Genomic DNA, 16,005 nt, shown 5'->3' with positions numbered 1-16,005 from the left:
CTCCTGTGACTTGAAGATTGCACAATTCTTTGGTAGGAGGTTTTGCTGTTTAAAAATATTTTCCTTTTAGATTATCTGTACAGAAGACTACTTGTTTCGATTGCTTTAACGCCCATCTAATACCAAAAAGTGGGATTTTTCGGCAGAAGAGGGAGAGAGATTTTAAAGAAGGGGTCTTGAAGTGGAATTTCAAGTCTAAGAGTCCATATTAAGTATATGTAAACATGACTGGTTTTGGGGGGAATTGTTTTGAAGGTAGGGCCACTAATTAGCTAAAACTTCTGACACTCTGTTTAGTGTGACTTGCTGGTATGTACTTACTAATTTTCAGCTGTATTTGAATGTAATTTTGAGAGAAGACTATAGGTCAAGGAGAAAGCAGAAGATAAACTTTGTAGTGCAGTTACTCCATGCCTTGGATGCCGTAGTCTTGTCAGATGAAATCTGTACTGGCAACACAGCCAACACCAGGGCTGTCTGAGTATTTCTCTGAGGTATTATGATAAAATATTCAAGGTATGCTACTTCGGATATCAGAAAGCAGTTAATGCACATGATGTGTGGAGAGGGCCAGATGAACTCATCCATGGCAGATGACATGAGAACAGAGGGAACACATCGTGATTCTCTGTGCTTTTTTATTATCCACCAAAGAGTGTGACCTAAGGTTTTAGGGACTCTTGAGTTGTTGGGCAGAGAGACAACAGCAAAAGGAGGGAGAGGACGGTAGAAGGACCATTTGGGTCTGTAGGCTGGCCCAGTTGTAAAATACCATGGGAGCAGGTGATGGGAAGCAGAGGTGTTGAGCATGACCTCCCTCATCCCCAGAAGTCATTTTGCTGTCAGTTTGAGACAGCCATGAGCAGGAGCATCAAGGAGTAAGCGTGCTATGCCATAGCTGCCCAGCCGCAAGGTGCATTATGCAGCAGTTGTCCTTTATACAGATGCTTCATAGTTGAGGAGAAGTAATACTTAATGCTTGGTTGCCCCTATTACATACTTCAGCAGCTTCTTTTCTACTTGACATGGCTTGAAACAACTGTTACAGTTATTGTGTGTAATGTGCTTTATTATGGTTGTCTTTCAAACAGTGTTCTCCTACCCCAAGCCTTTGTTACATAATACATATATGAATGCTTTTATAGTTTGAATACAAATTTTTATAGTCTTTGAGCTATATCACTGTTATAGTAACTTGATTGTGGTGAAGTCAGAAGGTATTTCTCAAACTAAGGGTTTCTGAAACTATATTTCAGAGATTACAGTTTTTCTTTATTAATTTGATTTTGAAAAAGGGTTTCAAAATTGGATTCTAGACTGCAAGATAAGTTTAAATGCTGATCTGCAGCATAGATACATGTGGCGTTTTCCTTTTTTAAAAACATTGGTTGTCCCTCAATACCTAGTAATGCCACCTTTGTGTGACTACCAATTATAAAGCCCATTGTTTCTTCCTGTAGAAATCCGTGTACTTTTAGGACCATTCATGATCATTAAGTGAGGTAATGTCTCTACACTGATGCCTGTTGAAATCTTAGGAATGTTTGTGTGATATTGCTTTCATTTTGAACAAATTTTCTGTTTCCTGGAGTTTAACAGTTTGATTTTCCAATGGTATTTTTATTTCTATGTGCATAGGTATTTTTATAATACTAGGCTACTGTCTCCATCTCTTGAAATTTTTTTACGTTCAAATAGATAATGTAGTATTTTCTGTATTTTTTTGTTAGTATTTACTAATTTCTCTTAGTTTTTTGAAGAGAAACATGGAAACAAGAGCAAAAGCTTTCTGTTTTTAATCTGACGGAGTTAACTAGTGAAACATCTTAAGTTCTTCACTGCAGTTGAAATGCTTAATTCACAAATGGAGCTATGTCTCCCTCTTTTGGAAAATCAAGGCATAACTTCATGACTTGGCTTGGAAGATAGGATTTTGCTTTTTTCATATATTGATTTTTTTTAAAATTTTTTTTTTTTTCCCTGAGGGGAAGGGAAGGGGAAAGAAGGGGAAATTGTGAACAAATATTTAATATCCCTAATAAGTTTAGAGTGTAACAGCTGATGTGATGATATATTTACAGAAGAATAATCTGAACAGTGAACAGACCCATGCCTCAGTGGCTTCTGAACTGCACAGATTCTTCTGCAGAACTTTGTTAAACATATAAACCACCTGAGAAGTATTACTATGTGTCTGATAGCTAAGAAGTATTTTTTCCATATTTAATTTAAATACTTGTCTCTTTAGCAGATTTATTTGCGAGAAAATTACTTAGAATAAAAAAATAAAGCAGACAACTTTGTCTTGACGGACTTAATTTTGACAGTAGTCTTAAATTGATGAGGAGAAAAAAGTTGGAGAAAGGGAGTCTTGGAATAATGTGACTAGAGTGTTTTATTACTACTTTCCAGCGTAACCAACTTGCAATTTAGGCAGGAGAACAGCCTGGCAGAAGCAACATGCTGTCCATTCTTTCTGAAACTTTCTTCAAGGTTTATACTCAATTTGCTTGTTAGGAAATGACTTCAGTGACTGCAAGCACCTTGACAGATATGCTGGATTTCTTGGTTGTTGGGGGCGGTAGATTTTCAGTGGAAGGTGAGTTCTGGTAAGACTTCCTGTTTTCCATGCCTGCTTCCCTACTGATTTGGGTGCAGGGTCCATTTAGGAAGGTAATCCTGGCTAGGGGAAGCTGAAGTGTTGAACAGATTCTGATCCTGTTCCTCCTTGCTGCCTCTCCTGAACTTTGTCAGGCAGGGCTGTGCAGTAGCAAGAAGAGTAAGGCACTACTGAAGCTGTGTTTGCTTCTTCATTCCTTGTCTGCTATTTCTGAGGCTATTAAAGAGTGAAATGTTTTATCTGGTCTCTGAAATCTGTCAGCTTGAACGAGACAATTCCAGAGTAAAGCTCTTAGCAGTGCTGAGCAGTTCTGATCCAAATTTTTGTCAAGCTTTTGTATTTTTGTCTAAATCTTGAAAGTAAACTGTGTCAGGCAAGGAACTCTGAATTCTGGTCCTAGGTTCTGCAGCAGGCTGGATTACCTTACTAGAAAGTGTTCTGTTGTGGTCACCTCTATTAGAAAACAAACATATAAAAACTATGCCTGTAGACTCTAGGGCTTCTCTCACAAACCAGTACAAGCTTTAGAAAGAGAATGGTAGTAGTTGCCCCGTTTCCTCTGTGTACTTAGGGAATGTGGGGGTGGTGATGTGATTTTATTTACTTTTCAAAATAGGCTTAGTTTACATCATCCACTGGCAAAAGATATCAGAACTGTGTATTCTATCCTGGGTACAAAACTCAGGGTTGGATACGCTTTGAGGAAGGAAAGTACACAGCTAAGGTGTACAGGGAAAGTATTTTCAGCTGATGATGATACTTCGTTTTGCTTTTCTGTAGCAACTTGGGGGGGTTTGAGAAAACGAACAAATAACAAAAAAGAAATATGATCTTATATCAGGATTGTATCAGTGACTTGAATGCAGGAACTCTCTTTGAAACTGAACTGCATTTATGAAATCTCAGACCAGGTTTTCTTACAGCAGTAATGTGTCCTGTCCTAAGTATAACGTTTTGGAGAGATTAACTGATTCAGATTCTTTTTGTATGCTTGTAAATGTGTAGTGCTTTCTCTCGGTTACCCTGTTTTTGCAAAAGTAAAAATGTAAACTTTTGTCTACAGTGTATATTGTACTGAAAAACATCTCAGTGTACAAGCAGTTCTTTTCCTTCACCGTGCACTCTCAGAACAACTGAGGAAGGGAAATGCCTTGATGTCTTAATTTCTGATTAATTTAGTGTAGTGGAAATAAATGGTTATGCTATTGCAGCATCAAACATAAACCTCTGAAAGAGTCCTTAAGACCTGATTCTTTCTTTAGGTTTTGGGTTAAACTTACTTTCGAATCAGGTGCGTGCTATTGAGATGAGGTGGTGTTTCCGCTTATGTTCTTATGGCTTTTATGTTTGGATAAGCTTGTCTCGGAAATGAATAAGAATGAAGCTAGTGAAATAGTATAAATTGTAAAGTATTGAAATAATAGGTTATTGCCCTTATTTATATAACAAGTCACTTGCATTTCTGTATTGATATTAAAGCTAGTCCACTCTCTCATGTTAGCTATTGTTGGTTTGATGGCCAATTTAATTTCATTGTTGTATTAAAAGCCATATATACCAACAATCATTCCAAGTGCTTTCAAGCTATTAAAGTAATGAAATAATAATACAGTGTTTCAGAACATTTTATTGGCTTGCATATATTCATCAGTTATCTTGTTATTGCCTCCTTATTTTCTTCTCCCCAACTCGAGTATAAATGACAAACCACTACATGACAAATTTCCTGAAATGCAAAAAATCAGTCTTAATTCTTTATTCTTCAGAAAAGGGCCAGCAGATGCTAGTTTCAAATAAAAATAAATACCTGAAAAAATAAGGAATTACCAAGACAGTATCGCTTATGTTTGACTCTGTATCATCATCAATGGAAGCAGAGGCAGACAACTTACAGGAACACATCAAATACAATGCTCACGCATGGAATTAAAGTCCACTTCACATGTGGGAACTGAAAGCTAAAGGAAAAGATGCTGTGCAGAGAAATTGACTGATCTTGTGTTTAACTGTCACTTGAATTTTTCTCCCACACTCTTCTGAAGATCTGTGTACATGTATACTGGAAGAGGAGGTAGCCAAGTGAAGCTTATGTGAAGAGAAGATGAAGGTAGGCAAACACTAAAGGAAAGAAAGGGGATATTAATAAACCTATGAAATTTAAACATGGTGTTTTGTGGCGTGTTACTGCAGTTTCATCTCTCATAAGAATAGCACAACCACATTAACCTCTGTTTTACACATGCGTTTACATTTTATCAAAACTTGTAGTCGTGACTAAAGTTGTTAGACTTGCAAAACTTTCAAACTTCTTATTGTTATAGATAGTACAATAAAAAATGTGTGGCTTCTGTTCATAAAAAGCAAGCAGATTTCTGAATCGCATTAAGTTGAAAGTTGGCTGAATGTAAGTGCCGCGTTTTCCTTGAAATGCCCCGAGACAGTCAGAAGGGGCTGGTAGGTGATATGGAAGACCCATGCTATTTTGGAAAGGCAGAATAGTAGGATACTCAAGTCTCAACCCTTCAATGTCTCTGAAAATTGAGGCCTCAATCTCACTTGTGCTGCGCTGGAAGCACCATTACATGAAATGAAACCTATTTCGGTGTTTTGAATTGCTCCAGTGCACCACTGCCTCTTCCGTATGACACTAGACTGCCCTCAGAGTGATGGTTTCTCCTTAACTGTAACAAACTGCTTTTGAGAGTTTTAAACATCACTGAAACAGACCTGTAAACATTGTACTTAGTTTTATTCTACAGCTTACTCCTCATTTCATAAATTCCCTATACTCTAGTGGGACAGGCATGGAACACACTGTCGCTTTGATACTATTGTGCTTGTGTGATTTAGGCCTTGCTTGGTCTTCAGCAGTCCAGAATTTTGAAAATTGGAATATGCCTTTGCACACCAGTTTTTACATACCTTCGAAGCCAGCCATTGCTGAATATGTTTGGTCGTATTACAGCCATATAGTTCAGTTTTTCTAGTGATTTTTATTTAGACCTGGAAGTTCTTACTTCAAACTTAATCACTTCGGCAGCATTGATGCCTTTAAACCTTGGGTTACTAAGACATCTTTTCACTGCACTGATTACAGTGGTTTCAGAAGTAAACTCTAAGCGTGCTTAACATTGCAAACAGAAATGTGGAAAATATGCCCAGCATCCCTATAATGGAAAATGCAAACAAAACACACAGTTTCAATGTTTATGTACAAGACATGAGCAGCTTAAGTTAAGCTCTTCTCTTTTTGTTGTTTTACAGTTGTGCTTATGTGAATTGTGTGTGTGCCATGTCCATTTTTGGAGTAAACTGACTTTTTAATGTCAAGTTTTGAAGGACATTTGCATTCTTTCTGACACTTGCTTATTTGTGAGAGCATTTACTTACATGTATTTATACTGATATTTCACTTGGAAGTCAGAATCATGTGACATTCAAAGGTCATCAAGGATTTTGAGTTTTCGCATAGTATTGTGTAAATGTATTTACCACTGGAGGAGGGGAAAAAAAAAACCCCAAAACTATTCAGATGAGCTATATCTAGTGTTAATGTAGGCAAATTCTGCACGACTAACTTTGAATTTTCTAGAATCTTGTGTTAGAAACTTCCAATGGGTAAGCCAACTTGGAAACTGTGGGGAGGTAGGGTAAAAAGACTTGTAGTACAGAGTTCTAAAGTTAGGTATTGTAAGAGATTTCCCCTCTCCACAAAAAAAAAGTTGCCCATGTATTATTCAATTTGACAGTAAGATACTACTCTATCCTATGTTTCGGACAGGGATGTTTAATGTAGGTGGTGGCAAGTTCTCTTCATCTGTTTTTTGTCTTTGCTTTCGTCTTTTAAATTTGGGTAGTGTAAATAAAACTCATTTGATATGTATGTATGCTCTGTTGTATGTTTTTAGAAGCCAGCAAAAGTGGAGAAAAATAAAATCATACAGTGACTATTTTTACCTAGGATTTTCTTTAAATAAAGCTTAAATCAGTGTAATACATATAGGTTAGTTGTGACTAGAGACCAAACTTCTGCCAGTTTGTTTGGTCTAGTTGACGAATGCATTTCATGCTATAGTGATATGCATTTTTTTTAAAGCTTTATTTAGTGAGGACTGTAGTGTTTATATCAAAAGGTGTGATGTGCCTCCTCATAGACCTTAAGGAAAGAACAGGGGCATACCTCTTAAATGAAGTGGGTAAATCCCAAGGTTAGTTTGAAGAGCCTGTTTAATAAGCATCATGATTTTATATATGTTCTTTAGTGAAGATTGAGTTAATTAGAAAGTGTAGGCTCAGCTATAAAATGCTGATGAACTAAGTGGTAGCTAGCTTAGGTTATGTCTCATAACTTCTAATAATTAGTTTGAAATGAGTGAAAACAAATTTGTAGCAAAAGTACAGTATCTGCTAAATAGATTTGTAGGTACTTTGTCAAAAGGGCTGTGTAATGACTATATTCAGTATTCCTTATGCATATAAAACCTGCAGCAGGTGCAGAGTATACATTGCAGCTGCTTTTTATAACTGAACACCGCAGAGAATGGACTATGAGAAATAGCTTGGGCTGAGGGGAATAAGAGTTGTTTATCTGTCTTTCAGTTTCACATGTGCTTAATATTATTACTCCTTTTATTATATCTTTTGTAATTAATTGCTTCAAGAAATACCACAGCAAATATGGGAATGAAAGCTGTTGTTGTTATTGAGGTATTTTTGTCCATCCTGGGCTGAATTGCTATTTGTTTTGGTAGGCCATTCAGCTTCTTGCAGTTTTCTTGCTCATGCCTTAGCTAAGCATGATGATGTGGCAGTTTTGTCTCAAGAAATTTTAGAAAATATCTGAAGTTTTTCTACTTTTAACTTACTAATCAAGTTTCTACAGTAATCAGGAGAGAGGAGTAAGAAGTTGATTGAGTTAGTGAAGGAGAAGAAACATTCAGTAAATGGGATTCACATAAAATTAAGAAAAGGGTTAAGCAAGCATAAGAAATAAGAACTGAAATTGTTAGGGATCATGTAGTAGATGTCTAAGGAAACTATGTTGATGATGCTCTTGTAAACTGGAGAAGAACAGGATCCAACTTTACCAGCTTTAGTGTCGTCATCATTCCTTTTCTGGGTTAGCTATGTTCCTCTTGACTATGCATTCTATGTGCACGTGTTCAAAAATGACAGCAACACATGAGCAAAATTGAAGTTTCTATTGTTATGAAGTTCAACCAGATGCAACCATAGCTGAAGATATTTGGAAAGTATTCCTTAAGATGACCTACAATGTGAAGAAAGCAACAAATGAATTTTCTGAATACTTGTTTAAAATAAGTGCCACCCTCCCTAAGAAATTTTTCTGACATTTGTGTGGGCAAACTGTATGACTTCTATTGTTGATTAAATGTATCCTATTTTGTAGAACATGAGGGGTTTCTTCTATCTTCTCATAATAAAGCTGCAAATTTTAAGTTCTTAAAAAAACCCAAACAAACAAAAAACCAAACAAATTTTAGATTGTGAACCCTAAAATAGAGCAAACTCTTAAGTCTAAGATAAAGCATGTAAACTGAACCCTTGCAGAAGGTGTTAAATTAACACCACTTGTTTATGGCTCTGTGTTGTTACTGTCATAATATATGACAAATACACATATGCCTCTGCTTTTTGGAAGTTTTATTTGTAGCTATTGGAATTCTGTCTGTGAAAGTTGGTGGGAATTTGTACAAGTTTGAACAAAAGTCTCTCAGTTCCTGAAAAGTCTAACCGATAAACTTGACCTGATAGATGCTTTGACTAAAAGTAGTACTTACCAGTTTTTCAGTAGTCATTTTGGTTAAATCAAGTGCACTGATGGCTCAGAAATGAGGGGAAAATACAATCAATTCAAGTTGAGTGACTATGGAACAACAATAGTTCTTTTATTTCAGAAGGATGAGATGCAGAGATTTGTTTTGGTTAACACGTGCACCATAACTGTGGAAGCAGGGGTTAAAGTGAAATAACTGGTTGCTTATTTAAATGTGTTTCTAATATCTGTTTTTCTGAAGTGTTTTATCATTGCTTAATGGATTAAATTAAGAGTATACATGACTGGTTTTAGTATTTAATAATAAATAAATTTTTTTCACCTCCAGTATCATCTTTGGACTAAACCTGTACTACATCTAATTAAATAATGTTCTGAAGTTAGATTAATTGCCTCATATTTCTTAAAATGTGACTACCTCTCATAAGCATATGTAATCTAAATTACACTAGAACAGAGAAAAAGGAATACTAGGTATGGTTATAAGCAATCATATATGATTATCTTATTTCTGTAGTGGGTAGCTGTCTTCTTCCAGACTACTTGTTGGGAGTTGAGAGCAGAGAAAAGTCACATTATTAGAGAAAGGAGAAGGAAAAAAAAGTCACCCCGTTTTTTCTTTTGAGGCTTCTTATGATGTTCATAGCTTCCTTAAAACAAAAAAGTCCTCCCCCTCCCCCCCCCCCCAACCCAACAACCAAACAAAAAAAAAGCCCAGCCCTCAAATCCTAAACAAAAGCAGAATGAAGAATTTCTGGACTTCATTTGCTTGTACATTGCTGCCTTATAAATCTTCAAACTTTCTGTGTTATTGTTCTAATTCTAATGACAGCCAAAATACCAAGTGAAACCAGAGTGGTGCTGGAAAGGGGGAGGTGGGGTGAGGCAGGAGAGAGCGAGCAGGTTTCTCTGCATTTCAGGAAGGAAGACCTGACAATAATTGGCTTCCTCAGATAACTGCTTTAGTTGGAATAAGAGGAGGAATACTGACAGTGAGCAAGTAGCCTTCCAGTGCTGGCCACCCTGCATTAGCATGGCATCAGACAGTGCCCTGGTAGATTTTCCCAGGGCATGCTGTGTGGAGTAGATCCCGTCCTTGGAGAGAAGCTCTCCCTGGTATATAACTTCCTTACAAGAAAACATCTCTACTACTGAAGTATGTTCTCATAAGAATTTCTTGCTGCACTTCTAGACAAAGGCAAGGTCATGCAGGTCATGTCACTGATGCCAAGAGGGAGCTGCCCGCAGGTCCCTCTGTCCTGCTGAGATGGTTGTACATCCAAGGAACATGGGCAGCACAGCATGGATCTGTTGTCCCTAGCTCCTGAACATGCAACACTCTCCCAGTCAGCAACACTACCTTCCGCCCTTTGATTCTCATACCTTTTTTCAAGGCTGTTTTAGAAGCTACAGATTACATTAATTATTCAATAGGGCAGAAATGTCATGTTCAAGATCAACAGCTCCTCAAATACTATGTTTTCTGCAAGGTCCCAGTACAACATCCTAGTAATTATTTCAATTTTGCTTTTGTTGTGTAAAATTATGATCTTCGAAAAGAGCTCCTAGGTTGTTTGTGTTTGGTCACTCTTTCTGGTGAAGTTCTATGATTTTTTCAAAGGAATTGAGAAGAATGGTTCTTTTTCATTGTAAAATGGAAGAAACCAAAAATGGAAAGTAAAACTGATGATAGATGGTAATACTTTATTTTATTATTAGAATGATGAAGGAATCCAGAGAAACTGAAAGGCAACAGCAGAAACCCAGCGATTTAAATTTTACTCTTTTCCCTTCTTGACCTGAAAGCTGTCCTGCGCTGTTTGTGTAGGTCTGTGGTTCTGGTCTGTATGATATCAGTCAGGATTTACAAACTAGAGAAGAGTGAATTAAGACTTTAAAAATTGTCTTACTAGATTGGTTTACTTGGCAAACAATCACAGTTCTCATCTGGATGACATTATACTGCAGTCTATTTAAATATGTAAGAATGTGTTGGGGAAATAGTAATGACAAGGAAAATTAGGGAACCTAACAGTAATCTGATTTGGGAAGGCTCTTTCCCATTACTTATAGGAAGCTTACATATATATCCTCACCTTTCAGCTGCTGCCTGTGAACATTGCTTGTGTGTCTGACATGCATGGTTTGCTGTCCCTTTACAAATCATTTCTCTGAACAGGGTTGTTTTTCCTTGTCTTGACTCGTGTTATGTATTTGTGTGTTCTTTAAATCTGTGTAGCGTACTATTTCATTCCCCACTATGGTTTATGTAGGAGGTGTTGTATGAATTATATATGACTGCATGCATATGTTACGGTGTCTTTATAGGTGGTGATTTGTGCTCAAAATGGCGAAATCCTCTATCGTATTTCACCTTGGGCAAGATATGTAGTCCGCGATGAAGATAAAGTGAATTACGATTGGGTACACTGGAATCCACCACACCCTTATATAGTAAGGCTTAAATATTGTTTTCAAAAGGTGTATAAAACCATGTATCATATTATCTTTGTATCCATGCTTGGAAGGAAAAAAAGAGAAGGTAGTTTACTAGTTAAAGTAGCTACCTAAAAAGTGAAGGGTTTTGCTTCATGGCTTTGACAGAAAGAAGTGACTTTAATGACGGATGTTTTTGAGCTACTTTTTTTAGACTCCCATAGAGTATATAAAAAATAGTTACCCATTAAAGTGGTACTTGTCTTCCCACGTGCTAGGTAAGCTCGATAACTATTCCACGACTAGGCGGCCCTTCCTGGTACAGAGGAGAGCAGGGAATTGTCAGAATTGGGTTTAAGAGTTAGCTGCAAATATAAAGTTCAGTACTCCCAATAAGTCAGCGCCATATGAAGTTGGAGAAAGCTTTTAACAGTAAGGCATGCATGCTTCAGTCAAATTCTAGTTTCGACGTATCAGGAAAATTTGTTGATTTTTTTAAAATTTTTTTTTAAGCCCTCTTACTTCTCATGCACTGCTGTAAGGGGAGGATGAACTCTTTATATGATATGTGAAAAAAATCCTAGGAGAATACTCAAACTTCAGACTGGCCAAGTGATGTTATTTCATATTATTACGCTTTTTGATGTTTTCACTGAAAAGTAATATGCAGTCTTCTGTATTGGAGGTGCTGCAGCCTCTGTTTTGAATCAAATTTTAGCGCTCACCTCAAGTTATGAAACATCTGCATGACAGAGAAAGGGTAACTCATGTTAAGCTAGTTTATGTATAGGAGAGGTACCCAGTGGAAGTGAAATACATGGAACAAACCTCAACCAGAACTTCTTATTCTTCACGTTGTCTCTGTAGTTTGTGTTCACGTATGTGTGTGTTCTTATTGGTTTTGTTCTAACTTTTTAAAACTTCCCTTTAATATTAAACTAACAAATACAATAGAGATCTTGTAACTGTTTTTTTTAATTGGGGGAGGGAGGAAAATAAAAAGCTTCTGGGGGAAACCCGGGTTTTAAGCAGTAGTTTTCCTAAGTTTTTTTCAGGTGAGACTTTTGTTTTCAAAAGTAAAACCCCAATCAAATATAAGCTCTTCTTCAAGTGTAAGGAGGAGGTTCTGTGAACTTCAAATGCCTCTGTGTTCTTTAAATATTTTCACCTGTCTAAAAAACTGTACTCACCTACAGACTTGGGATTTTTTAATTTTTTTTTTTAATCCTAAGTAATTGGAATATAGATGATTCTGTGTTATGGAACTGTGTTCTTTAGGACTAAAATATTTATAAATTTTTAGTTTGAAGAAGGTAGAGCAATTTCAAATACCTGCAAAAAGTAGGTGTGCTTAAAAATTAAAACCCTGTTTTTCTATTGTCTTTTATTTTCAAACAAGCTTTTTAGTAATTCAGAAGAACTTTATAGTACAGTGGCTGCTATAAGTTTGTATGTTTCAGTACAATTTAAGAAGGGTATAAGAAAAGTATTGAATTATGGATGTCCAGTTTCTTGTTCATGAAGAATGTTAATTTGAAATAGACATTTGCTTTAACAGTTTAGAATGCTTAATTATTTCCGAAACGTTTGTGCTCTTAAAGGAAAACCAAACCAATTCTTAAACTGTTTTTCATCTTGTACAAGTTATGTGATTGTGACAACACTTCCAAGCTCTTGTATCCTACTGACAACTGCTTTTTTTCCTTGTAGCATAAACATCCTTCCCCCAAGAGGTTAAGAAGCCTGAGAATCTATGAATCTCATGTGGGAATTGCTTCCCCTGAAGGCAAAGTAGCTTCTTATAAAAACTTCACATACAATGTACTACCTAGAATAAAGGATCTTGGTAAGTAGTAACAGAGATACTTGTAGATAGATTTTTTTTTTTTTTTTTTTTTATGTATGTGCCTGTGCTCTCTTATCTTAGATAATGTAATTATCAAGTGTCTGTAAGTTTTTGCATTTGTAGCTTGCAAGTTCTATAAAAATAGATTCTTAGGGCAGCAAAAATTATAAACAAGTGAGATCTGTGGAGAAGAAATGAAGACTGAAATAGTATATGCGACTCAAAGTCTACTCTACTGATTTTTAAGTAAAATATGATTGCAAAAGCCTAGATAAACATTGTAGGGCAGTTTGCTTTTGGTGTGGTTTGCTTTCAGCTTGAAAAAGGACCCATTTCTGTGAGAGAATCTTCAGAAAATACTGTGTTCATAATTGGTGTTAGTAATGTGAATCTTCATTCTAAGGGAAGATGAAGAAATATCTGGATAGAAAGGATTTTCCTTTCTGTTTGCCAGAATAAGCATGCTAAATTTTTTATCCTTGAACAGTTGCCATGAAGTATCAGAACATGGAAACTTTAAATGTGAGAAATCCTCTTTTAGACAAGAGATTCTGGCATATTGGAGAGGATGTATTAAACAGCTGGTATGGTTGTCTCAGGAAGCATAGAAGAACTGTTCACCTCAATTTCTGTTAGGCAAATATTTTGTTCCTGTGGTATCTGTGCACTGTTTCTGTGATGGACGATATTAGAACTTGCTGGCTATTACTGCCCTCTGATGAAATGCATTTTGTTACACTCAGCTGTAAAATAATCCTGACATCCATAGCTGAGACCTCTGTGGATGGTGGCTGTGCTTATGTGTTCTTTGATTATTTTTTTTCTGAAATTTATTTATCAGAGTGCCTGGAGAAGCCATACGTTTTTCTTGCAGGTTTACTTGTTGAGTCAGTGTTTCACAGAATATTACTTTTGCCTTTCAATAAAGTTGAGCTTGCAGGTGTGATGAGAATTTCCACATCTGGAGGTCCTTAAGAAAAAGTAAATTTGGATTCAACATTATGTATCTGTGACCCTTTCCTTACTGCCAAAGAATTTCAGTCATTCCAGGAGATTAATATGTTTAAGAGGATTACGAAAGCTTTTAGGAAAGTTTTTTCTTTGTGGAGGAGAAATGTTATGGAAAGACTAATACACCACAAAATAAAAACAGTATCAAATTTAGGTCAGGTATACAGGAATGATAGATAATGTTTGTTCTTATTTACATTTACAAGTAAACGCTGTGGGAAATAAGTATTTTTTTTTTCTTTAAATGCTTTTTTAAGGGCTATTAGATTTGTTTTTGGAATGTCTTGTTAGGACAAGCCTAAAGACCTCAGTATTTAAGAATGCTAAGATATTAATAGTTTGTAGAAATATGTGCATGACAAATAGCAAAATAAATAGCAAGCAAATTGAATGAGATTAATTTGATGCTATGTTACTGTTTATAAAAATGCTGTAAATAAGAATAAGCGCAATGAGCCTGAATTATAAAACAGCAATGAATCTGACAAATTGCTGATGTCATGCCAACTAGTTTCTAATAATAACTCATTTATAGCTGCAAAATTAAAAAAAAAACAACAATAAAAAAGAAACCAGTATCTTGTCTAAACTAAAGAACGAAGATTTTGGTTAAACTGATAAAGAAAAGTAGTGGTGGTGGGAGTCTCAACAGACTGTAGATTAATCTTGAAGGCTATCTTTTGCTGGTAGTCCTCACTTGCTAGCTATTTGGGGTGCTTATTCACTGATAATAAAGATAGCTTTAGTTAGGATGTGTGGCAAGTACTGTGGCTTCACCATTAGTGTGTTATTCTCCCTTCGGCTTTCCCGCCCTTAATATTGCATTGAATTGTCTTAGGTGGTATGCGGGACTGTGTGTCCCTGATCCTCCTGTACTGCCTCGGTTCTTTGGTAAACTCAGAACAAAACCACATTACTTTTATATTTTGTGGTTTTTGAAAGACTCTTGTAGAGGGGGAATGTAATCATTAAAGTTGGAAAAAAGTGGTTTTAAAGTGGTAAAAAAAGATTCTGTAGGGTGTAAGGTATACTATGGGTAGCCAGTGACTACCCCCACACCCCCTGACTACAAGTGTCAAAAGTGAAGCAGAAGTTCAGAACATGCAGATTGGTATAGCTAATATTCCAAAGTTAATTTAAGCTTGTATTTGCGTATCACTTCTGGTCTGAGAGATTCAATACACCTAGTTATATGTAGATCGCTTGACAAACTGGCTGTTCCAATGGTGATGGAAGATCATGTAAGCATAAACTTTTGGATAGAATTATTTCTTGAAAGAAGCTGACTCTATAGTTGTTAATCATTAGAATTAGAAGCAGCTAAAATGAGAGAAGACTGGAATGGATATGTTACTGGTGTTGAATCCTCTTTTACCTGTCCTTAAGGCAGGAGCGAGTTTGGTTTATTTCTTCTATTTTTATAGGATATAACTGTGTCCAGCTCATGGCTATTATGGAACATGCATACTATGCCAGTTTTGGTTATCAGGTCACAAGCTTCTTCGCAGCATCGAGGTAGGTTTATGTACAGCAGCACCTGCTCTGTTCTTTTACCTTACTCCCCGTCCGTTGAAACCAGTATGCCTGTATGTGTGTTTGCAAATAAGTGTTTAACGGAAAGAGAAAGTAATGGCTTAGGTATTTGCTCTAGCTTTGTCTTAAATCTGAAATCAGTTTGGCATAGTGATCAGCTCTTCTGTAAAACACTTTGTATAGGATGCAAACAAAAAGGTTATAAGTAACTTCAGCTGCCATAGCGTATTCCAGTTAATCCAGCTTCAGCAGTCTTTATGCATGGGTTTTGTGTTGTGGAATTCTTGGCAGTAACAAACACGATGTGTAAGTCATTCTTTTATGATAAACAGACCTGTACACTACTTGTTCATAACAGACTTGGTTAACACTATTTCTGTATGTGTTCTGTGGGAACTTTTTCCCATGCTTGTAACAGACTGTACTTACATGTGAGGCCTTGGGTGAAAATAGATGGAAAATGTATTCAGGTAACTGTTAAGAAAATTTTGATAAACCCGAATGTTGTGATTTCCCCCCCCCCATCTTTTACTTTTATAGTCAATATGGATTACTTTATTCCAGTAGTGCAAGTATATTCTTGTCTCTTACAATATAAGGAAGTGTTCAATATTAAATAAAACTTAAAGTTGTATCAGTTATCTTTTATACTGAATTTGATGTATTAGCAGATTGAAAGGGAAGAATAAAACTTTGAAATTATTTCTGCAATTGCATGCATGATGTAATTTAATAAATAAAAAATTGTTTTAATTGGGAGTT

The 16,005-nt window shown here is 36.2% G+C and overlaps 1 protein-coding gene across 4 annotated transcripts in view; it reads left to right on the top strand.

Moving 5' to 3' along the window:
* Positions 1-16,005, top strand: part of GBE1 (1,4-alpha-glucan branching enzyme 1) — a 171,264-nt gene that overhangs the window by 53,964 nt on the left and 101,295 nt on the right. For 3 of the 4 annotated variants that reach the window (XM_075434088.1, XM_075434073.1, XM_075434080.1), the window contains exons 4-6: positions 10,746-10,871; positions 12,564-12,699; positions 15,135-15,225. In XM_075434088.1, the coding sequence (XP_075290203.1) occupies positions 10,746-10,871; positions 12,564-12,699; positions 15,135-15,225 (353 nt within the window). The remainder of the gene's footprint in view (positions 1-10,745; positions 10,872-12,563; positions 12,700-15,134; positions 15,226-16,005) is intronic. The other variant, XM_075434098.1, reaches the window with a different exon arrangement.

This window comes from Opisthocomus hoazin, chromosome 1 (assembly GCF_030867145.1).
Source record: "Opisthocomus hoazin isolate bOpiHoa1 chromosome 1, bOpiHoa1.hap1, whole genome shotgun sequence".
Classification (NCBI taxonomy): domain Eukaryota; kingdom Metazoa; phylum Chordata; class Aves; order Opisthocomiformes; family Opisthocomidae; genus Opisthocomus; species Opisthocomus hoazin.
This window is presented reverse-complemented; position numbering and strand designations above follow the sequence as displayed.